The sequence below is a fragment of the Corvus hawaiiensis genome, chromosome 4, assembly GCF_020740725.1.
Source record: "Corvus hawaiiensis isolate bCorHaw1 chromosome 4, bCorHaw1.pri.cur, whole genome shotgun sequence".
NCBI lineage: Eukaryota > Metazoa > Chordata > Aves > Passeriformes > Corvidae > Corvus > Corvus hawaiiensis.
The window spans coordinates 66960011-66985406 of NC_063216.1; the positions used below are offsets into that span (position 1 = coordinate 66960011).

At 41.4% G+C, this 25396-nt stretch overlaps 1 protein-coding gene across 3 annotated transcripts in view; it reads right to left on the reverse strand.

Moving 5' to 3' along the window:
- Positions 1-25396, reverse strand: part of LHFPL3 (LHFPL tetraspan subfamily member 3) — a 244267-nt gene that overhangs the window by 55842 nt on the left and 163029 nt on the right. For all 3 annotated transcript variants that reach the window (XM_048302420.1, XM_048302419.1, XM_048302418.1), the window contains exon 2: positions 23466-23702. In XM_048302420.1, coding sequence (XP_048158377.1) covers positions 23466-23702 — 237 coding nt within the window. The remainder of the gene's footprint in view (positions 1-23465; positions 23703-25396) is intronic.

The following is a 25396-nucleotide window of genomic DNA, read 5'->3' on the forward strand; positions in this document are numbered from 1 at the left end:
GAGGCAGATGTAACCACAAGATCTTGCTCTTTGGCTTAATTTCCAAGTAATTGTCACATTAGTTTTTCAAAATCCAGGCCAGCCTGCTAAACATACTTAATAATTTACAGTTTTCAATGCCTATTGCCTTGCCTGAAGGGCTAACTTTTCTTCAGCTCATTAGGAGCCCTGTAGGGGGAAAGACTGGAAACTGGAAAGGTCAAGAAGAGTTTCAGATTAAGCTTTATGTTGTGCTGTTATTTAAGTAAACAAAGGTAAATTCCAACAGGAGGGATGAATTTACATCACATACAGTGTGTATTGACTGTGGTGAGGTAGAGCTGGAATGGGAATCTTTTCTCATTGTGAGGCAGACTGAGCAGGAGTGATGTGAATGTGGAGGAAGATTTACCAGAGGGTACTGGGATGGGTAATGAACACCAGAAACAGGAACAGCAGGAAAACACCCCGTAGCAGAGATTACTGTGGCACACAGAGCCTTTGCACACTCTGCCAGAGCAGGTTTTCATGCTGGCACCCGGGGTTATGTCTATACCAGTATATGAAAGCAGACCGTGTTCTCCTCTCTAGTCCTGCGGGCAAGGGGCACAGCATGGTAGTATCTATCCTTGCCTCCCCAGCCTTGCCTGAAATGTGGGCACCTAATGTGCATCTCATGAAGGACAAGTTGACTCCATACTCTGCTCTCAGACAAGTACTGACTACATCTTCCTCGCTACAAGAGCTTGGGTACCTCACATATGTCAGCACCTGTGTACATGTGTCTTCAGGATGTCAGTCCCGCCTGAACTGTGCTAGTGACTGTGTTGTCATTGGCCATGCTGTTGCAAAAGAGACAGCCTGGGCATGCAAGGCAAAGCCAAATAAAGAGATGTCTCTGTCACAGGTACCTGATAAAGTGACTGCAGCTTGTAAATTGCTATGCCTAAAGCTAACTTGAAGCTAACTCTGGCCCTTCTGCATGGAGTTTGCTTGCATCTCTGCTCAGAGATGCAAGCAAACAGGGAGAGGAGCAGAACTGATCCTGCTGGATGTGTGAAGTGTTGGCCAAGAGGGATAGAGCTGTAATGAGCTTGATGGTCTGATGTGCCTGAAACCAGTGTATGGGCTCCATGTCTATAACATGTTAGATATTGTTGTCTCAGCCTTGCCTGAACTTGTGGGGGATGTACCTTAGTCACTGTGAGAAAAATACAGAGTGTCTTCTGAAGCTTATTAAAATGTAGTTGAATGGTGAGAAATGAGGAGGAAAAAGGAGCAGCTTTTTGAACAGAGCAGTCCTGCTGTTCAGGAAAGTAAAAAGTAAAGCCCAGAATGGAGTGGAACATGCATACAGGGAAACACCAACACAGGTATTTTAAAATAACCATATGGAATGAATGGAGAATGAAACAACAAAATGAACCACAAACAGAACAAATTTACATGAAGCTGAGCAAAACCATGGAAGTTAGACTCACTATCTTTATCTTGTGTGAAAGTTTTATTGTGCCTTTAGGATAAAAAGGAGCTTGAAAGGATTATATATCTCATGAAACACATCTACTGAGCTTCTAATGGTTATGCTGCAGGTATTTCCTTATCAAAGCCTAAATAATGTTCTCACTTTCACGTATAAACAGGAACCATAAAGTCTGGGAGTGAGATTTCCCAAAGCAGGCTCATGCCAGAAAAAATCTACTCATTCACTGCTGGCAGGACTGGGAACTTATGACATTCTACATCAGTTATGCTCCTGATCTGCTGTTAATCTCTACACAAATCCTGTCACTGCACTAATACCCCTTCATGCATAGACAGAAATAAAGAAAGATACAGACAAAAATACCAAATAATTTATTGTTATCTATGCATTGTGATCATAATGAGACTGTTCCTTAGCAAGGTTTGGCATAAATGAGCTGGTCACATCCCCTTTCACTCTGGAAATGTCCCGGGACTTCCCAGGTGAGTTTAGTGTTTACAGAAAATATTACATTGACAGCCTTGAAAAATTAAGTCTTTGTTTCCAAAGAGCAGAAGCACATCCAGTAGAAACAGATTTCTCTACCATTTTCCACCAATAGGCTGCCTGATGTCCTCTGGAAAATGGAATTTTCCATACAACATGCAGCTGTGCCTATTGTTACCAGAAGAATGTCCTTGTGTCCTTATAAGGCCTTCCACAACTGAGCGAGGTGGCAGCTGTGGTCCTGTTGGGCACCCAGACACAGCAGGACAGAGTGGTTACCCATGCACACCTGTGCTCCTGCTCTGCTGTCTGACAGCCTCCAGCACCCTGCCCTGGTTAGCCTGACTGCACCCCAGCCCAGCCTTGGCTCTGTCTCCCCCATTGTCCCTGGTGGCACCAAACCCCACAGGCTGTCTGTTTTCTGCCCAGATCTCTTGGTATAGCCCTGCTCTGTACCAGCCTTGCTCCCTGTACACGTTCAGAACCATCCTACTTGGTTCCAGCCAATGAGAGACAGGGCTGGATTCAATCCAGTGTATCAGGAGCCTGGCTCACCATTAATAACCATCTTTCCTATGTCCTCAAAGTACTGGCACCAGATCTTGGCTATAAATCTTTTGCTATAGACCAACCATGCTAGAAGGTGTTATGAAATTCTGCTCCAGGTACACGGAGCACAAAATGGTTATTTTTAACATTTACCTGTGATGTTCCACATTCCCATTCATCTGAGAGTGAAAGAGCACCAAGGTGTTTCCACAAGACCCAGTAGGGTATCTCCACACGTACTTGGCTTTACTTGCTACCCCTTGATGGTTTTTTTTGTTAGTCAGTTGCCCCAGTGGGTTTAAAAATAATTTAATTTATCCAAATGCATTCACAAAATTTCTGTAATTGTTTTTAATTGTGTAATTAGTGTAAAGACATATAATCATGTAATTAGGCTGTGTAATTACAACATGTAATAATATTGTAGTGCCATTATGCACCTTTTTTAAACACAGGGAAAAAACCCCAACATGCATAGAACTCCAACATTGTAACTGTGAGTCCCAGAGTGTCTGTACATATTTCCTTACGTATATTCTTGTGCAATCATCGAAGTTTAAATACAGGAATATATGCTGTTATAAGGCTGCCAAGGAGACACCAATTATTTTTGGAAATCAACTCCATTAAATTGTGTGGTGCCAACAAGAAATGGTTGTGCACAGGTGAGCATGTCTAAAGGCAGGTGTTGAGGAAAAATGAGGGAATTTAGCTGAAGACATGATTATAAAGCACACTTAATTCCTTCATGGATGACCTTATTGCAAAGAATAATGGTGCTTTTATCATGTAGCCTGAGTCTCTTTTACTCATGGTGCAATTGGATGCAGGACTGATCCGGCTCTCACTTCAGGCCAGTGAAAAAGCTCCCAGTGGGTTTGGCGCAGTAGGCTCACCCCACTGTGTGAAAGGCTCTAGGGATCCATGTACCCATGGAAAATTGGTGCCTCCTCCTGCTCCCCCCTGCCCATGCTCTGGTAAAATCAGCCTTACTTTCAATGGTGTAATGCACTTGGATTCATGCACTTCTCTAAGACAATGTGTCTCAAACAGAAAGAGTTTTTTGGTGTTAAGTTTCATCAGCTCCCAAGCGGACCAGACCATCTGTTCCATCATGCTGAAAAGTGTTTTACAATTTACAGAACTAAAGTACAATGGGATTAATAGTTAGTAATTACTGACTCGCTTTGAGGAGTTCAGGTGAATGTCTCCAATGTTGATCTACATTTTGCTCATTTTAAGAAAAGGATGGTAAATCCCCAAATGAGGCAGATGTTGCAGGTTTCTGTACACGACATCCTTCACCCCCAGCTGCGAAAACAATACTGTACATGTCACTGGTTTTGTACAGAATTAATGAACAGTTTGAAAAACATATCACATCCTCAGTAGTTGATGGACGTGTTAATAATGTCTTATTTAGTTTTTGCAGAAGCATGACCCAGTTTCATTCACACATTGGCATTGCAGTTAACTACAGTGAATACACCATTTAATGCAAACAGGTGCCAGTGCTGGGAGGCTTCTGTACATTTACCTGAATGGAAAACCCCTTCTAATCTCAGATGAAATATCACAACGGGCTAATACTTTCTTTACAGTATGTACCGATCACTTCAGGATGCACCAGTCTTTTCAAATGTCTAAGAAACTTTTTAAGGTCAGCAAGCGGCCATGTCAACCTTGTTGCCACCACCAAGACGGTTGTGTGACTCTCCCTGCCTCCTCTTCCTCCCAAACATGCCATGTGTCATGCAGTAACAGCCTGGGTGCCCCAGAGCTGCAGGACACTTCTGTGGTCTGATGACTACCACTACAGGAACATACCCACTTTTTTTTACTGCTGCGAGCTCTGACACGCAGCTCAGCAGCCATGAGGAGGAGGATGGAGCCTGCACCCAGGGGCAGAGGCCTGAGGAGGGTAAGGCATCTGGACCTCCTTCATTTGGTGGTGATGAGCTTTTGGATCAGCTGCTATGCAATACATATCATTAGAGGAGTATCCAAAGCACCCTACTGTGCCTCAACACAGTAATTGCTAATGGAGGCTATGTATTCTAATGGAGACTAAAGGTGTGTATATGAGACATAAATAGACTTACAATAAATCCTTGTTCTAGTTCAATTACTAGAATGAAAATCTTAATTTTGTCTCTCTGCTGTTAGGAAAAAGCTGCCTCCCCTCTCCTCAAAGTGAATATAATAGTAGTTCAGACGAAAAGCCATGTTGCAATGTATTAAAAATGATCAGTTTCTAACCATTTCATATTTTTTTGTAACTTCATGTGGTGTGTTTTTCTTCTTCCTGATCAAATATCTGAAACTTTTGGCAAAAGGAGAAAAAGAAAAATCAAAGATTTCTTTCTAACATGGTGAACAGAAAACCTCTGCATTATGTGCAACTATTGTGGTTGGTCTTTCTCTTCCTTGGAATTTGCTGTGAGTTAAATGATCATTGATACCAGTGCCTGCAGCAAACAAAGACTGAAATATCAAAGCAACGGCATGAGTTTTATTTGTGTGTATCTTGGTGAATGCTTCTTACTGCTGATCTCCAGCAGTTCAGCCAGAACAACTGCTACAGCAGCTGAAGTTTCTCATGGCAATCACTCAACACGCACAGTCCTGCTCAACCCGCTGATTGATGAGACACATTTTCCCTGTGCTGTACAGATCCAGGGGCTGCTGCTTGCATAAGTGGAAAAGGAAAAGTCCTGATCTGACCAGAGTGCAGAGGAGCATTAATTAATGAGTGCATTAATGAGTGCATGGCATTAATGAACTCCAGCCCTCAGCCGTGGATGGATCCTGCCTGGCAGACAGGAGCACAGCAGCCTCCTGCTGAGCCACTCAGCACCACGAGGGACAAGTGTCACATTGTCTCACCAGCACCACCATCCTCCTATCACATCCTGACCTGCTTGCTATGTATAGACACACCTCGCCTCTGTGTTTGCCAGAGGAACACTGGGCAATTTGGGATTTACAGCCACGCTGTGCAGACATGGCACCTGCAATTCTCGGCCTTGTCCTTCTGAGCAGGACAAGATTTGTGCTGTTCCCCCTTTGGCTCTCTCTTATGTTGTTTGTACAAAACAGCAAGTCCTTTCAACATCCTCAGTTTGATCAGAGTTATTTTTAACAAATTGTTTTTTTACAGTAATATACACTTTTACTGTATCTACCTCAACAGCAGCTCTAACCATTTCAGAAGTGTTAGCTGAGAAATCTTTACAGAAGATGCTGGAGGCAAGCAAATAGTGCTGGTGCCTCTGCAGAACAAGCAGGAAACTGAGGCATGGAGCAGTTATGTGCTTTGTAATCACACAGAATTGGAAATAGCCTTTTGACTGCCCACTCCTCCTCCTCTAACCTCAAGGCAAGGACTGGTTCCAGCCTCCTCCTGTTCTTCTTTTTGGGTGCTTTTGAGCAAATACAGTGCTCATTTTGAATCCAGCCAAGTGTAGTTATTTCAGCACTGAATTACTTCTCCTTTTCTGCCCCTAACTGTATTTCTTTTGATTGCAGAGAGCTAGACAAGCTCTCCACAAGGCAGACTGGTGATGCTGGGGGACACTTGGTGTTTCTTCGTCACAAAGGAACACAACTCAGAGGTCCCTGTGCAGCTGCCTGTGTCTGAATGGGGGGCACAGCTGTGACAGGGAGTTAATTCTCCACTCAAGCCCGTAAATCATGCCTGTTGACAACATTTCTTAGCTCAAACAGTACTGCAATAATGCAGCTATGAGACTGTGAAGGTCTGAGCCAGGCTCTGCTCTGCATGGGCTACTGTGAGCTTTGGGATCTGTACATTGTGTTACATTAAGTGATATACACATGGCCAAAGAGAAAAATATTCTAAATGCTCCTTTCCAGATGGAAATAGGGAGTTATTAAAAGAATAAAGGAAACGTCCATGCAGGTGAGAGACTGTATGGGAAAGGATGGATGTTCAATGCAAGATATATTCCCAACCAGCTTCTCCCCTGAGTCTGGCCCATTGGTTGCCTTGTTGTCCATCAAGTTGCACTAGGACAGGTTTGGATTGGATATTAGGAAAAATTTCTTCATGGAAAAAGTTGTCAAGCAGTGGAACAGTCTGCTGAGGGAAGTGGTTGGATCACCATCCCTGAAGATATTTAAAAAACATGTAGATGTGGCACTTGGAAACAAGGTTTAATGGTGAATTTGGCAGTGCTGGGTTGAACTTGATGGTCCTAGAGGTCTCTTCCAACCTAAAGAATTCTGCTGTTCTGTGATCCTATAAAACAGCATCTCAGCAATATCCAGAGGAAACAACACACAGGAATTGGAATGAAGAGACCAAACCAGCAGCTCAAAGCACTCTCACTTGGCACAAGGTGCTGTGCAGACATAGCTGAGTCCTAAACCCAGGACGGCTGTGTCAGCTCCAAGCTGTGCTGACGCGTGAGGCATCTGGAGCTGGTGCTGGTTGGGAGCCACGCTGCTGCAGCTGCCTCCAGGCCTGGAACAGGCCGTATTCCTCAGGGCCAGCAACTCCAAACCCCACCATGGTGCCTCAGCACTGCTTCCCAAGCCCAGGGAGTCACGTGCATGGAGGAATATGCTGCTGCAGGCCAAGTTTAGATGCACCGGTGCTCTTCTAAAGCTGTCTCAGCATGTACAGCAATTGGATTAAGAAAACTTTTCCCATGGGTACCAATAGCTTTGCATTCTGCCCTTTTTTTTTACAGATGCTTTGAACCAGGAGTTATAATCTGACTCCAGGCTGATCTCTAGGTTTACTCAGCTGGGCAGAGCACAGTGAGGTTTTTGTTTCAGGAGAAAAACCTGGCTTCACAGTTTTGTTATAACAAAGATTACAGACTTGGTTCAAATCTTGCTCACACCTCTGTAAGGGTTGCAGTTTTTTGCAGCTGCAGCAGGAATCAGGTGATATTGGTTTATCCTGGATGCCCACTCCACTGGCAGAAGTCTATTTATGCCCCCACTATCCATTGGAGGTGCTGGGTCTGGATTCAGACCAAAAGATAGCTGAGGCCTGGACCAGAGGCAGCACACTCCAGAGCAGTGCTGACAAGGCATCACACTAACAGCACATGCCTTTATCCCACGTTTTCCTTAGCCATAACTACAGAAATGCCGCCTCTTCAAAATGCTGCATTTCCTAAATCTCTTCTTTATCTTTTACTCTTTAAAGGAAATGGCTGCAAAGTGCTGATTGACAGGATTTGTGAATATAGCTTTTTTGCTTATCTACAGACCACTTATACTGTGGGCACTGCTTGCCTATTGCTCATTAGAAACAGATAATACCTATTTTCTGGAAGCTAGAAGTTCCCCAGACATAGTCCATGGTCCATTTAGTTTGTGAGATGCAGCAAACATCCTATCTTTAATCAGAATTGTAGACTGCATCTCATGAATCTGTAGCATAAGCCCTGGTAGCATTTGGCACATTTGAACCATAATCTGTAGAGAAGAATTGATTATTTTGTATGCACCAGCCTCCAGACAAGTTTCTTACAGCAGCTGCTGAAATGATAGTATCTCCTAGGAAGATTGTCATTGGCAGAAGCAGGTTTGTTGGTTATACTTTGTTTATCTTCATCTGAACAAGGGAACAAATTCTCTGAAGCACAGCCTGAAATCTTATCAGCCAGAATGCAATAGGCAGTGCCAGTTCCTTGGCACATTTTTTGAGCTGCTGCCACACCAAAGCTCTGAGTGAAAGGTACTGGCTGTGCCTGTGTTGCAAATATTTTAAAGCATAACTGTTAGGTAAATAGCCAATTTTTCAGTTCAATGGCTGAAGCAAGCAGTGGAAAAAATAGTTTGGGGATGAACTGAAACAGAGTTTTTTAACGTTTCTATTGAAAAATGGAGTTCCCGTGATTCCCATTGTACTGCTTTCTTTAAAGTTAAACTGAATTTTCTCACAAAAAACTTTTTGAGTTACTTAGATACTTGAATAACCTTATTACTGGTCAGCTTTAAATAAGCCTAATGTTGCATGAGTGGTACAAGAAATCAGTGCCTGACTTTCAGTGAGCAGCATGTGTGCTCCTTCTCCCACATGGCCAGAGTACAATGACCCAGCTCCTTTGTCACAGCCCCATGACACCTCCACAGCAATACCCTGCTTCCTCTTGGACTCCTGCACTTTCTGTCTATGATTCTTGTCTTTCTCTTGTCCTCAGATCCCTCGTTAGTACTTAAAACTCCCTTCCTGCCTTAGACATTTCCAAACTCCCATGCTTCCCACTTGCCCCAATGTCTCTTACAGCTTCTTTGCTACAGGACTTGTCTTCACTTTCCTTACACTTTTAAATATGTATAGATACATATTTATATATGGACGCACATACATACACACATGTATGTGCCATGTGTTCCATGTACTCTACCTACTTTATTTAGCATGACAGATGATCCAGAAAAGGCAGGAAGGATGGCATATCTGACATGAAATTTGTGCTGACTTGGTTAATCAAATACTATTAGGAGCTGAATCTCTTCCTGGCTTTCCCTTAGTGGAATCACATGCTTATTTTTTAATTAATTCATTAATCTTCAAAACGCTTCTGGGAGTTTTATATTTTTATGATGTTAGCCTTTGTTAAATTTCATTGAAATTGGATAACAGGTTTAAAGGTTATTAGAGAAGGGGATTGATAAACAAGTGGGCAGATAAGCAATGTAATTGCATAAGGAAATTATTCTGATGGGGAAATTAGAAATTTTTGATTTCAGATATCAAAATGAAATGTACTAGCATAAAAAAAATCCAACTAAAGTGAAGCATTAAATTCAAGAGCCATTCATTAAAAGGCCTTGCTTCCTGAAACACTATTGCTCATTGAAATTGCTCATTGAAATTGCAGTTTGTTAAAAAAGGCTCCATTATAGGGTTTGTGTTGGTTTGAAATCTAGCTGGTGCATATCATGTCACAAGGAATCACAGTGAAATTGTTGAAAGTAAAGTCAAATTTCTGAATATATTGATTGCTGTTGAAATAGTCCTTCTGTCACTAGAAAATTGCAGACAAAGGAAAATCATAACCACTGGAGACTAAATTTCTTGGAAACTTGGAGAAAGAAATGTCATATACTGCGTCAACTCACTTTACTAAGTCAATAGAATTCAAATGGCAAGGTGGAGTGTGAATGCCAAGCGACTGTTGTACTTTCCAAGACAAACACATGCCATGGAAAGCTGACCTTTGGCTCTCCCACAAAGCCCTGCCAAAATGCAGCAGCTCTCTCCTGACATATTTCCATGGCACCCATGTCCCTCATATGCCCAGTCATCAAGGACAGTCCTGTCAGGGGCAAGCCATTACCATTCTTCAGAAGAGACCTCACTTTTTGAGTGCATCCTATTCAATGCTGACAACCTGGTGTTCAAAGACTTGAGAGGCATGTGTAGGTAAATTCCCATTCTGGAAGTAGGTAGCAGATAGCTTAATGCAGCAGACCAAGTATGAAAGTATCCAAAGGTACACGTTCTGCATTTCTCACTCTCCCCAATTAGAATGTTTGCTAGCACAGGGTTAAGATACATGTACTTTTTTGTTATTGCATTAGTCTACCATCAGCTGTACAGAAAAAACCTTTTGTTATATACTTCAGCAATCAGTCATTCCCCAGATTCAGTCTTCAGTCAATTTTTGTCAAATATCTGCTATGCTTGAGTCGATGATCCAGAAATGAAAAGCACCAACTACCTCAAACTGTCAAAGCTATCCAGTCCACAAATTCCACTCTTATAAAAAGGCACAAAACGTTAACTAGACTGGACAAGTGATGAATTGCTGCATTCTTTTCCTGTTAAAAAAATGGAATTTGTCAATGCAGTGGGCTATAGCTAAAACAGCCCACATGCACCTTTTATACGGTAACATTCAGCTTCTCAAGCAGGCTAAGAACAACAATATAATTTTAAACACTTTTACTGGTAATTCTTAGAAAGTAATATTAGGCATACATTAAAAAAATCCATTTAAAAATGCCTTTAACTTCTGGTCTTCATCTGCTTAAATGATGATACAATCTCTTTTTTTCCCCCTTTAATTATGAAAATGTAAATTGAGAAAATTCCTGGTCCTGGGATTATGAAAGTTGAAGATCTTAAATAAAATTGTAATAAATATGTTGGCTTAGCAAATGGTGTATATAAAGACATGCTCTATGAAAAGAGAGGGGAGAAAGACGGGGAAAAACAAGAATAAAGGAGAACCAAGGTGGAACTGCGGTACATCCCAGGAAATCTGACAGGAGAAGAATAATGAATGTTTAATATTATTTATTAAAATGTCTAGTTTGGAAGAAATGTACTTTCTCTCTCTGCAACTTTTTTGATGGAAACCTTAATTTACATCAGAAGGCAACCTAACTATAGGTCTAGACAAACAAAGGCTGATAACTGTGATTTCAATGCTGTGCAGAGCTTTAGAGAACATTCTGAAGAATAATGGGACAGAATGCAATGCAGCTGTAGCGGGGATAGATGGTGCTGAACCAACCTGATGGGGTTTAGTTGTAGCACCAGAATATTAAAAAATAATCTAAATAGCACACAGTGTACCATGGTGGGACAGATGTCACTGGTCACCAGGATCCCTTGCAGTGCTCACCCCATTTCCCTGCCGAGGTAACTGTGCCTGTGCTCCCCGTGCTCCAAAGGGCCCGGCCCTTCCACTGCCCCTTGAACCCTTGTGTTCAAGGCTTGTGGGAGCACTCCGCAGAAGGCACTCTGGGAAGTGATGGGCACAGAAGCTGAGAAGATGGAGCAACTGAAAGCATGTGTGCTCACAACCCCAGCTTAAAGTAAGGATTTGGGTGGAAAGGGAATTAATATGAAGATGCTGCAAACCCTTTCAGGTGAACCAGCTGGACCCAGGCTGAGACTGCTGATTGCTGTTTTCCTACTGGACCTCACAGCATCATGAACTTCCCCTCCTAGACTTCCCTTCATATTTCTTCATTAAGTCAGATCTAGTCTTTGCCTAAAAATGGGGTCTCTTCCAAAGTAAACACCCTGTGAGAGCCAGAGAACCAAGAAGTGGCCTTTGCACTTCCTCTTTGCATGCAGCTCCAGCTTCTCCAGGGGTTCCCAGGCTGCTCTTTCAAAACCAGAGAACAAAGGTCAGCATTACGCTGTCTACAGAGGTTTTTTGAGACTATGTTGGGTGTATATATACTCTGTATATATCTGCAAGTACATCAACTGCACTGAAAGGCAATGGATGAGCTTCAGTTTGACTTAGGGAAGAAGGTGACACCTTGGAAAATTGTTTGAGACCAGGATCTTATATAGAAATTACTCCGAAGTATGAAATCCTATCAGTTCATGCTGTAATCCTCAGTACTTAGCATTTTAATAACATTTTTATACCTGTATTTGTGTCTGAGTACAACTTTAGTGCCTCTAACCTTTGTGAGAACTGCTTGATAGACGAGCAGACACAGGCTTGAACGTCAGCTGCTCACTAGTGTATAAATGATTGATCAGTGTATAAACCTGCTCATCTTCTGGCATCATTGTAAACATACAAATTCTAATAATTTCACAGAGCCTTTTTAGGGATTTATTTAAGATAAACTTGTCAGTCCTCTTCAGGAAAATAGTAGGGCTGTTGGTTATAGGGGAAGATTTATTTTACTTAATAACATGTCATCTTTGTCCATATGGGCTAAGAATTAACACCTACAGAGCAGCAGGGAGCATACATACAAAACTGAGGCAGACTAAGCAGTGCACTCTTACTCTTTAGACAGCTATTGCCTCTGCTTGGAAGTGCTGTGGCAACATTGCACTGAATACCCAGAGATTTTCAGCCATCATTTAAAATTCAACAGTAGGATTCTGCAGGCTAGTTCTGAAAGGGCACAGAAATACCCCCTTAACACTGATACAAATTTTTATTCTCCCAAACAAACTGCTCCTTAACCATTTAGAATTACTTCTTTCCATGTTGCTAAATCCGGAATTTCTATTAAGGATGCAAACACTGTTTTTGTGGCTGTTCCTATAAGTTCAGCACTTTCATACTTTGCCAGCAAGGCTTCTGTACTGAATTTCCAATCAGCCCTTTGACAATGTTTTCGTCTCCTTAACATTTGAAACACGTTGAATGATTTCTAGCACACTTCCACTTTCTCTAGTAGACCAATATTTGTCTCTGCAGGATATATGACGTCTGATCTTTATTGCTTTATCAGTTTTACTTGCAAGGGGTCAGCCGGTTGTTATTGTCAGCTATGATAGTTCTTCAAAGGAAATTTGGCTGTATTTGATACACATCAAACATTAAAACACCTGAAAAATATTGGTTTTAATCTCTGTGGTCAAGAATTAGTATAAGTAAGATTCATGACCATTTAAAAATTGTATGAATTGCTCTAATGGCTAAAATTTACTCCCACCCTCTAATTTTTTTACTGATTTCATAGGATGAAGCCTGCCCCCCTCTTCTGCATAATCAGGTCCAAAATGCCCAGTGGAAAAAATCTGAGGATTTGGGTTCAATAATCTACTTAAGAATAAAAGAATAGTAGTAAACATTTTGCATAAAATGAGCCCATTTTAGTTATGCCAGTTGAATTTGGTTTCTGAATGTGCTCTTTTTGAAGTAATCACTAAATAACAGAATTACTGTACTCTGCAGAGATTCCAGATGCATCCATTTTAGCAGGCATTTACATAATACTGCTATTTTTCTCAATTCTTATCTGGTGTGCACTCATCTTTCACGTATATCATTATGGCAGAAATGTACAAGTACAGCTAAACTATTGCCTCTGTGTTCAGGAAGCAAGAATATTTCTCCTTTCACGTTTCATTGCTGGTAACAATGCTGGTGGATTTCCTCAGTATTTCAAGATGGTTGTCCACCTGTTAGACCCTACAGTGGGCATTCAGGGTCTCCAGCTCCACCAGACAGTGGGGAGCATCCACACTGCAAAGATCTACCTTTAATGATTGAACTGTCCAAAGGCAGTGAGAAGTTATAAAACCCTTGGAAGAGTGGGGAAGCAAAGCAAAATTACAGGAGGCACAAAGTGTCCTGACCCTGTTAGCTATGAGAACTAGGCTTTTGTATCTGAATTCAACACATATGCAGAAAAGAGAGAGGCTCCTGGTCTCCTTTGCATCTTTGCATCTCCTAGGGAGGAAGGAGGAGATAGCCCTACAACATCCAGATTTTCTCCAGATTGCTGGGTGCCAGTGGCAATGTCCATTTTCTTTCTCAACTGCTGCAGTGAAGAGGCCCAAGGAACTCTTAAAGTGTGTTGCCAAATGGCTCATTCTATAAGCATGGTCTGACACAAAAGATACATCAAGGAGTAAGAAACGTAGCCCCACACAGACAGAGAGCATGTGAAATGCCAGCTGAGCATGAGCTGGAGCCATGCTGCAGACAGCAGGGCTGGACCAGAGGAAACACTGAGCAGGAACAGAGGGGCTGTAACTCCTCTGGGCATGGCAGAGTCAGCACCACTCCTGGAACAGCGTCCAGCTCTGATTCCACATTTTGCACAGTGCTGATAACCTGGAGGGGACTCAGGACATCCTACAGCCTGTGTGATACTGGGGGTGGTTGAAATGGCCATGTTGATCCTTTCAGCCTCTATCAGACACAAAGTCATACAAAGAGCAGAGAGGTTTGTTTTCAGCGTGCACAAAGTAGAGAGGAACAATACATGCAGTGATTAAGAGAGAATCAGTTGGGAGTATCAGAGGGAAATAACATATAGGAACTAGAGTAATGGTCTGTCTTGCATCAAATGCTGTCACCTAGAAAGGTGGAAGTGCTTAGAGATGAAAGAACATTTTAAGATGAATAACTTTGTGCAATGATGTCCTCACACCAGCTCATTATCATCCTGAAAATTTTTAAATTTACAAAACTACGGTGAAAAATCAGGTTTGTAAAATCAAATGTGCTGTGGTGGTGTAAATACATTCAGTCAAACAGGATTGCAACTAAACACCTGTTCTCAGTTTTACCATGTCTGTTGAGTACATTTCATGGTAAATGCTCTTGAAGTAGGTGCATAAAAATATTTCTAACAACTGGAGGGCTTGCATGCCCAATGTCTGAAAGATTAAACACAATAACATGGACCACGTGATATGAACAAAATAATTGATTTATTTTAAAAATATGAATTAAGAAAAAATAACCTCCAGATATAAGAGATAGGAAAAACTGTTAAAATATCTTTGTATTATAATTTCCCTTGTTTTTTTATCATGTATCTTTCTAGCAAATGGAGCCAGGTCACACCTACAGCAATTTTAGTGCAATATTACTCATTAACATCACATCTCTGTTTCCTCTTCCGCTGCTGTTTTCTGGTATTCTATCAAGCAAAACTGTACAAACCTATCAAAGTCAACAGACAGAGACCTAGACAGTCAAGAGCACAACCCTAATTTTCAGTTGCAGCAAACTTGGGCTAAGCAGGGTCAAGGTAGAGCCAAGGAACTAAAATATGTGTATGCCCTAGTCTGGGCCTGTCCCAAGGCCAAGCTTCTCAGGCATCCAGGGAGAGGTCAGTGGGAACAACAAACTGGAGTCCACCAAGCTCGTCATTCAGGAGAAGATGAGGGACTCAACAGAAAGTCCAGATCAACTCTGTAAGTGGTCCAGAAATAACATGAACAGTTTTAAGGTTCCAGACTAAAGCCATATAATAATGACTGGCTAAAAAGGTCGACACTGTTAGCACCAAGGAGGTCAGCTTTTACTTTATACTGTAGTAATTTGTACCTATAACAGAAAGCAGGAAGAGCCAGATATCTCAAACGTCTCATTAGCTATGACTTGAATGTCTCCTTGAATATAACTTTGGGAAACAGGGCTGTTTGCTTTGCTTTCATTTGGATTTTTTTGATAGCTCCTTTATTCTAAAACTACTGACAACAGCCTTTATTTCTGTTGATGCTACACCCAGAAAGAAGGAGGTTACCTTAAATTATTTTCAGGTGTTTTGTTTGCAGATAGAAAATAATTCTGGCATTAGGAAACTGCTGGAGAAGGATCACAACAAGTTCATGATGGAATGAGATAATGAAACTAATGACTTTTTAAATCCTGATAAAGTTTTCCAAGAAAATCACTGGAACTAGCTGCAAGAAGGAACAATTATAGCTCAGTGCTACCAGCTTCCTCTGTGTATGATGACAAGACATCAGGGCTAGTAGAAACATAAGGACAGCCCGGACTGCTCTTGGAACTGGCAGGCTGGACTGGACAGCAGAAATGTCCTCTCGATAGCTGCTCCCAGTCATAGTCCAGATCTTGGCACAAACCTTCACTATTTCATCTGCATGAACATTTTGTTGAAAAACATTCATTCAAGAGCAGCTAAGTCATGAGCTCTCCCATTCTCTGCTGTTCCTCCTACAAATATGGTTCCTGTCAGTAAGGAAGAGGGATAGTGCAGTATCATAATTTTTGTGTGTCACTAATCCTACCCGGAATGAAATACATGTCAGCTACTTCTGTTTTATACTTCTGTATATTGTGAAACAGCTCTGATTTTTTGTCCAAACTTCAAAACACCTTCTTTAATGCAGCTGCTAGTGATGGTACAGTCAGACTTGTTACCTTGTAGCTCAGTAAACATGGTCTTGCTTGTAACAGGACATAGGCTTCCTTTTAAGTTAACAACACAGGTCTCCAGATCTGTCCAGGCTCACTGTGGACTTGTCTTGACCAGCCTGGAGATTTGCTTGTAGCTTGTAGCATCACTGTCTAATGTCTTTATCCCCCATTCCCATGCATCCTGCCACTCCGCTGCACTACAGAATTTTTCAGCTGTGTACAGAGCCTGTTCAATGCATTGAGTTACCTATACCAGTTAAGAAGCATTTTTGAGGCTGCCTAACTTTTTTTGCTACAAGCTTTCCTATAAGACCCCATCCTTTAAGTCCCTCATATCATGAGCTCATCAAATGGAATGAGAATTTCTCTAACTGAGCAATTGTATGAGAGGCCTTACAGAGGGTAATAGCAAGTAGGATACGTCTTCCTATGAGACAGAAAGCAGTTCACTATGTTCTTCCTTCATTAATCAGTGGGGAACTAGGACTCTTTATTCATAGTCTCCAGCTTCTATAGTTAAGTAATTAATGCATGTGTTTAGGACTAATTTTACTTTCTCATTATAGAAAGTAGAACTGGAAAGGAACTGTTGGATCAGCTGATGTATCAATCAGTACTATTGCAAGATTGACCTTTATTTAATAAGGTATTTTAATCAGCTTTTGACTTTTAGTCTGGATGTCTCATTTGCCTCTCCTTAAGAGTATCATCATTTAGCATGTTGGCAAAGTAGTTCCTTGACAAAATACTTTTATCAGACCTTAATCTTGGAATACATATTTTAATAGTAATTCCACCATAATTTACTTTTTGTAATTCATCTTTCATTGCTGAACTACAACAAAGTCAGTCTCATTCCTTCCCATTTAAAGGACAGAGAAATGCAAAAAGCAAATTATAGATCCAGCATGAGAATCAGGTATCAAACTCCGCTTTCTGAACACCACTCCAAAACTTTTGCCTTAGTTCCTTTCAACACCAGGAGAAAAATCTAAGTAGCTTATTGCATACATATGCATGTGCTTCTCACAAGCTCATAAAAACAAAAATAGACATTTTCAAAAGGAAGACCTGGAAGTGTCTTCTAAGTTTGTGTCAAAACCTCTTGACTTCTGATCTCACTCCCCCATTTCTTGTCCTCAGTTTCTACTAAGACCTCCAAAATACTTTGTCATTAGAGATCAGGGCTGGAATCTGAAAACCTTCTACCTAAGGAGAGAACACCCTCAAACCAAGGCAGGCAGAAGATCAGTGTCCTAGAGAGCATACGTTAGAGTGCTGTGGAGGGGGGAGACACAAATCCTCTGGCTGGAGCTGTTCTGCTTTGTATGACAGAATTCCACACACACTGGGCAACAGAGTGCATGGCAGTAAGACACTGTACAGGAAGGTTCTGGATGTGGTCCAGTGGCTGTTCATACACTCCTTGGATGAAACTTCAAACCGTGGGCATGGATCCTAGAGCAGTGTGGTGAATACCTTCATTCTGGAGAGATTATGCTCTGTCTGATGCCAAACACAACAAAATCTCCACGTTTATATTTATATTCTCTCTTTTAGAATATTATTTATATAATTGAAATTACAGGAAAATGGTTGCCATTATCAAAAGAAGAAAATTTTTTGGAAAAAAGTATAATAAAATCTGTTAGCTTGGCTTCTAGTCGCAGATTTGTAGATTAAATATGTCTGGTACTACTTGTCTACTATTCTTTTACTCAGAGCTACTTGGAGCTTATTGTGGAGGTGATACCTGAAGGAAAGTAGGTTGTAATTGAACAAGGAAATTAAGAAGTGGATCTAATTGCAGTGGTGCTATGATAGATGAGCCACTTATCAGTTGAATCTCAAAGAGAGCATGTGAGTTCTTCTCAGCTGTGGCAAAACTTTGTTCTTGGCTGACATGGCAGGGAATCAAGTTTTGAAGCTAGAAAAGACCAGGAATTCCCAGCCTGGAACCTATGACTGTGGGCTTCAAAGAAGAGTCTGATTTTGCCTTTGAAAAGAAGGGTATCTTAATACTTCTTATTTTGAGTTAAGAGGATAAACCTTTTGACATAGTCTAGGTACCTCTGACCAGGTACAGCCTGGCAAGAGCATGTGGTGGGCTGTCTATAGCAATCTATCACAGATTCCTCCCCAATGAGTTTCTTGCATATTTCCCTTCTCAAATGGGAATTCAAGTGGCCAAATTTGTTCTGAGTTCATAATCACCTTAAGTGACACAGAGCTACACACGAGAGCAGCAGGAGTCTGAAGTGGGTGATTCTTGGACTCTTTAGAAAAGAAAGAAGGCAGTGGACTAGCAACATGAAGACAAGCACCAGTCTGAAAATGGGAAGAGACTGACAGAAATCTTGCATTTAATTTTTAAAAGTATTTTTATTATTGTATTGTGCATGCTAACTGAAATGAAAATGAGCATACAGTGACTTTTTTATGTATCAGGAGGAGTTGGGGTACATAACTTTATGAAAATGGGACTACATAATTATATTGGACAGAGAACATGGGTATACAGAGGTGTATTTGGTTTTCTCTCTGCATTTGTACTCTTTATTACTACGAGGGCTGCTGATAATTCTTTTATGCTTTGCAGCTATCTGGGAAAACTTAAATTTGGTCTCAATATTCATATTAATATACCTAATTTTGAACAAGTTGGCCTGAATGTTTGTGAGTGCATGCCATGGAAACTATATGCTGACAAGCAGGGCTTTGCAATTTTGCAGCAGTTTGCACCTTCCCTGTGACCTGAGCTATTTTCCTTTTGAAGGATGGCAGCTGATGAGCGTTTTGTCATGTCATCCCTCCATGGGGCAGGTGAGCTGCTGTCATTCAGCTTCAGACACAGCTTTTGCAGAAGGTTTGCTGTTGCAGCAGTGATCACATGGGTAGGCTATTCCTGTTTGGAGAAGATGATTCTCTAGCCAAAGGTGCGCAAATCTCCGCGCAATACTACTATTTTTCTTTTACTGAAAGCTGCTTTGTCACCAAGAAACAACATTCCCTTATTTTCTGTCTTTAGGTGTGTTTATTCTGTGGTGACTGCAGCTCAGAGGTATGGAGCCAGCCTCCAAACAGCCTGGAGAGAAAAGAGGGTGTAAATTGTCAATCAGCTGGCAAGTTCTGAGTTGGGCATCCTGCACTCAACTCTCTGCAATACGGCTGTTGGGAGCAGCATGGTGTACTTTGAGTCCATGTGAGTTGAAATCACTGGAAGGTAGATGAATCCTTCAAATCTTTTATCTCCCAGCTCCTTTTTTACCTATTTCAGCTCTAGGCTTGTAACTCCAGGAAATCTTTAATGCAAATTGCTTATTTGTGACCCATTGCTTATATTGCTTACATGGGCTCCAAAGATGAATCAAATATTAAGCATAAACAGCTTGTGAAGCTGTTCTGTCCATTGGAAAAGCCACAACTGTTCACAAAGTGCATCATCCACCCGCCCTGACTGATACTACGGAACAGGATAGTGTCTTTTGAATGCTCTTGTATTTATAACTCATAATGCAGATCATATTATCACTTTCTACCATAAACATAGTTGCCTTGCACTCTCAATTTCTTTTGGAAACTTCTCATTTGGTCTCTTCACCCTCTGGCCAAAACCTTAATTTTATGTCATTAAGACATTACAGTTCAAAATGTTACATCGTGTAATTACACATCAAGGTTTATGCCTGATGTTGATGGCTCACTCAAAATGGTGTTGAGGAAGCTTAAAGCTACAATGAATTCTAACTATTTTTGTTAGTGCCCTGTATGACATTACTTTAATGACATACAGGCCTTTAAGTCATTATCATTAGTTCCTATAAATTAAAGAAAACCATGCAACATGGTTCTCTCCCCTCCTTTGCTAATGGCATAAAGTTGATAGGAAAATCTTCTTATAAATACCTTTTTTCCCCTTCAAATGGCAGTTTTTAAAATAAAAAACTTATGAATTATTGTGTAAAATTTGCATGATTAGGGAACTTTATTAAAGAGACTATAAGTTGAAGAAACTCTGCCAAACTTGAGTTACAGTTCTGAAACGTGAAAACCACATGGTAATTTACTCTCACACCTAAGCAAATAAGAAATGAGTAAGCACTATTTTCATCATGCAGTGAAAAAGGAAACTTTCATTTATAACTAAAACACAGCCATCTTCTGCCACGAATAATTTTAACAGTCAAATTCCTTATTTGCAAGCATTCATTAACCTATGTAAATATACAGAACTATAGGCATCAAAAGCACAGAGCAGGTGGACAGTTCAGCATGGTAATGAAAACAACAGAGAAGTACAGCTTCTTCTTTTTGAGTCATCTTCTCACATTTTTACCATCCTGTTGTGTTTCATATACATTTAACTGTTTCCGTGCCAACAATGCTCAGACACAGCTGTGGCAACATGTACTTGCTTAACTACCATAAACTCTCACTAATGAGCCTGTGGGAGCTGATCTGCATCAAAGCCTCCAGACAAAACTACCTGATTAAGAAAACAACTGCCCAGATGACTGATCATTGCCTAATAATTTCTTGCTCTTGAAGTTTCTTCCACGTAAATAAACACTGTTGTGATTCTTGTACTTAATTTATTGTGTCTTACCCACTGCTGAGCTAATGCATCATGTCACCCACATGCATGGGGCAAAATCCCAGCAGCAGAGGGTGAGCTGACAGGGCAAGTAGAGGTTCATCTCAGGTACAGTGTTGACTGCTTTCCAGGTGCATTGTCCTGTAAAGCCATGATGGAGCCATGACTGTCCTTTAAGGGGATACATTTCTTATCACAGGTTATGGGATGTCCAGGCCAACACCACCACAAAGGGGAAGGAGTCCCTGGGATCCCACTCAATGGACAGCTGTGACCACCCAGACATAGTTTTTGCCCCTTGGAAGGCAGCAGCAGCACAAAGATTCCTCTTTGAGAAAGGGATATTCCTCATCCATACTTGCTATCCAGAAGCAAAAGCCAGCACAAGCCTGAAGGCAGATCTCATGTAGATGAGGAGGGGGAAGAAAGGATGGGAAAGTATCTAATATTCATGACTACTTGTTATAAGGGCTTTGACTTCACACGGTAACAGCAGCTTGGAAAGCTGAGGGAAGTATTGCTTATATCCATAGTCTTATCTTTTTTGTCTATATGGGAGACATGCTAGTGCTCTTTGCATATGGCAGTATTTTCACATCCTGACCCATTCCAAGAGATGCATGGGTACTCTGCATGTGAACTAATGCTGATGAACAGTTCAGCACTATATCTCTTAATCTGAAAGGGGACAAGGGGACGTAGTTTATGGGATAAATGTCAAAGTACTCACGCATGTTCAGTGTGCAAGGGTACAGACAGATGCCACTGCCATGTTCTGCTGGGTCTCCTTGGGGCTGAGGCTGTGCCTGCTGGCAACACATGCAGGTGGGGGAATGCTGGGGGCTCAGGGGAATTTAGACTTGCCCTGTTGTTGCTTAGCAGAAGCTTTTTGTGACAAGAGGGGAGAGAATATCCTTTTTAGAAGCCAAGTTGACTCTTTTTCACTTAATTTGAAAGAGAGTTTAAAAAGTGGTGATCATTAGGCTTGACTGTGAAGGGCAGAATGGGGTAGGTCCCTCTTTGTTGGGTTCTGGTTTGTTTTGAAGCCAGTGGTGTGGTAGGTTTCTGTGTTTATTCCAAGGAAATTGAGATGCTGAATGATTTTTTCTGACATGCTGTGGACCAAATGTTCTGGCAGGGGTTTGTGCCAGCGATGTGAGAGGTGATGAGGCTCCAGAAACTGTTTTCTGCTCACAAACAGAAACAGGTGCCAAAACAGATGCGTTTCTTTGATACAAGTAGTTGTTGGGTACATGAGCTCTATATGGTATAGAGAAATCAGACATAGTGGCAATGCCAAAAGCACTTGTGGCATAGCTGTGAATGCCCTTCTGATAAGTATCTTGATTTTCAAATGCAGATGAATATTATTCTTACAGGAAATGGCCACAGTGATAGTCCTTGAAGCTGATGCCCTCAGTTTACCTGCAGGACAGATGTACACATGCATTTGCTACACACTTGACACACACTTTCTTAGCTCACAATAGTAGGCTCCACCCTGGTCTGGAATCATATGTGAAATTCAATCTTCAAGTCCATTTATCTTTGGGCTGAGTGTGCTGACTGCACTCCAGCAAGCGGGGCCACTGTACTGGTGCTGTCAGGTGTAGAGATAATGGTCCTTCTGGAGCAGGACTGAGACCAGCTATTTTCATACAACATAGGCTGCCAAACAGCAATCTAGTGGTGAAAGGCTCCTAATATCTTTGCTATTATTAGAAGCAGCCCACAAAACTACAAAGGTAGTAGATGAGCTGAATGCAGAATCCTGTACTTGGGGCAGTCAGTGAAACTAGCAGGGGATCAATTTGAAACAGATAAAAGAAAGTACTTCTGTAGCAGCCAGTAGTGAGCTTCAGGAGCTTGCTGCCACGCAGTGCTGGAGAAACTGACAGTATCAGTAGGTTTAGAGGGGATTAGACAGATTCAGGGACAACAGGCCCATTAAAGATAAGGAAGGGACATACCCTCTGTGGTATCTATCACATCAGATACTCAGCTGGGATGCCAGGGGAGCACAAGGGGAAGGGGCTGCTTGCAGGCAGGATGCAGGCTTGCACACACTTACTAATAAACATCTCTTCCTGAAACTGTGATAAATTACTGGTCCAAGCCAGTTTCATGTACGTAATCTAGAAATGAGTTTTATCCCCAAAGCACTGCATGAGTATTCAATTACTACATCATCCTAGATTTCCATGAGCTGACTTATGAGCTCAAAGCAGCACACTCAGACAAGAACTAGGATTCTTCTTCATTCCAGGCTCTGATCCTCAGCCTACCAGTTCTTTGCTGTATGGGCAATCCCATTACACAGCTCATTGCCAGCCCCCAGCACTCTGCCCTTACTGTGTACTGTGCTAACACATATGCCCTACTACAGACATTCATATTACACTGCAAGATCCTAAAGGAACCAAGTGATCAAATCTTGCACGAGGTACAGAAAAAGATGGAGACAGTGAAAATTAAATACCAATGAATTACTGTACAAGTGAGTAACACAATAACATCCCATCTACAGCTCTAAAAGCTAAGGATAAGTCATGCATAGTGCAGAAATTATGGCAATTCTGGGCTTTCTTAGACTTTTGGATGCTGAAAAGCAAAACTTCCTCTTCCCCTTGCATTTATTCTTTCCCAGAAATGTAGGAAGTAAGCCAGCATGCCAACTTTTAAGCATAAAATAAAATGAAATTGAAACTGATTATTGTTTTTAAACAATTGCCCTTGAGGCCACCCAACAATAGTGTTTCTAAAGCGGTCCTACCTTTGTTTTCCAACTTGAGCTCCTCTGCTAGCAAGCTGTCTTGTCTGTTTCCAAGCACAAATGCCAGAAATGAGAGGATCAGGGCATCCAAGATTCCAATAATTGCCAGGATATACGCCCAGCGGACTGAACAAGCCCCCAGCGTGTACTTGTCTGTCTTTTCACCACACATCCGTTTTACCTCATCTGAATCCCAGCCATCAGGAAAAATCATACAACCCAGGACGAGACAGGCAGCTTGGAGAAAAAAGAAAAGGAGAACAATGGGATAATGAGACCGAGCTATCATTTTGATGAGAACCTACAAAGTTATCATTAAAGCAGTAGACTTTTTCATCCTGAACTTCAAAGCTAGGTTACTAAAAAACAAGCCACAGAATTACACACTGTGATTAAGTATTTAACATAAAAACCTAAGATGCAACATCAATTGCACACCTTGCTTAAAAAACCTGTTACATCCTGAATCCCTGGTCAGGTTTTGCATCAGTACAATCACATTTTCCTGATATGACCAAATTCTTCAATGCATTTTGAAAGGACCACACAAAACCAAAAGGGAAAATGGTTAATAACCTGGATATTCAAAGGTAGCCCTGGATTACTGTCAAGTCATCAGTCAAACGAACAGTTTAACAGAGAGGAAAAAAGCTACCTATCATTTCTGGTGATCTGCCCTTTTATCCTAACCCATAAACACTGGACTTGCTCACTATCCAGCCCAAGGCAGAGTTTGATACATTTCAAGTGTTGCCTCACAGAGGGCACCTCCACCCCAGCGCCTGCCTGGGCTGTCCCTCCTAAGCACTGTGTAGCCCTTCATGATAACAGTCCAGTCATGGGAGCTATCCCACCACATCTGTAACTGCAATGAGATCAAAGCCCTGTGACTGCACACAGATCTCTAGTTCATCCTGTTTGTCCTCCATACTGCAAGCATTGGTGTCCAGGCACTTCATGGAAATACTCGATTGTGTCAATATCCCAGCAGGGGTGCAAAGGGATAGCCCATAGTCCTGTCCTGGGCTTACGTCTTTGGCCACCTGTCCTGTGCTTTGAGATGCTCTCTCTTAAGCCTTCTTTTGTTACTGGGGTGGTTGCTGTAGTTTTTCCCTTATCTTATGTCTGTCAAGCCTGGCTATGTCCCCATCCTCCTTCAAATCTAGTTTAAAGCTCTCTCAACAAGTGCTGCTGACTCCTGAGATAAGATTCTTTTGGACTGGTGGACCTTATTTGTTGCCAGAAGGCTCACTGCTGTATAAACTGGCCTATGATCAAAAATCTCCAAATTCTTCTGGTAACATCTGTCTTGAAGTCAGGTAGAGTCGCCTTCAGCAGGAAAGGATAGAATATAAAAATAAAGGAACATAAGAGAATTCTAAAAATAATGATTATGTTGAATGAGTTAATTCCTCAGTTTTTATTGCATTTAAGAGAATCAGAAAATCTGTATGCTTCCAGCAATTATCTGTAGTGCCTTTTCTGACTTGGAAACAGCCTCATTTCCAACATTAGCCCTTCTTTCTTAGTAGGGGTGATGAGAAACAGTGGAGCCTAAACCATCTTTTATAAGTCTTAATATTATATTGATGCAATATGCTCAAAATTGCAGGTGTATGTGCTAATTGAAAAGAATGCATTGTGTGGCTTTCAGCCTTTTAAGTTTTTGTTGAGACAGATCTCTGCTTGGAAACCACAGTTTATACATCAAGTAGCTTGCGCAACCAACAGCTGCTGTCCCTGTGGGAACTGCAACAGGTTTCTTATCTTTTCAGGAAGCATAGACACTACCATTTTACACACCTCTAATGGCCACAAAATAAAACAAGACTCACACTGGATCACTGTGATGAAATACTGGAACAGGGATGTATAACAAGAGTTTAGGAATGGTAGTTTCCTTTGACAGCTACACAATTGCTGTAGACAAT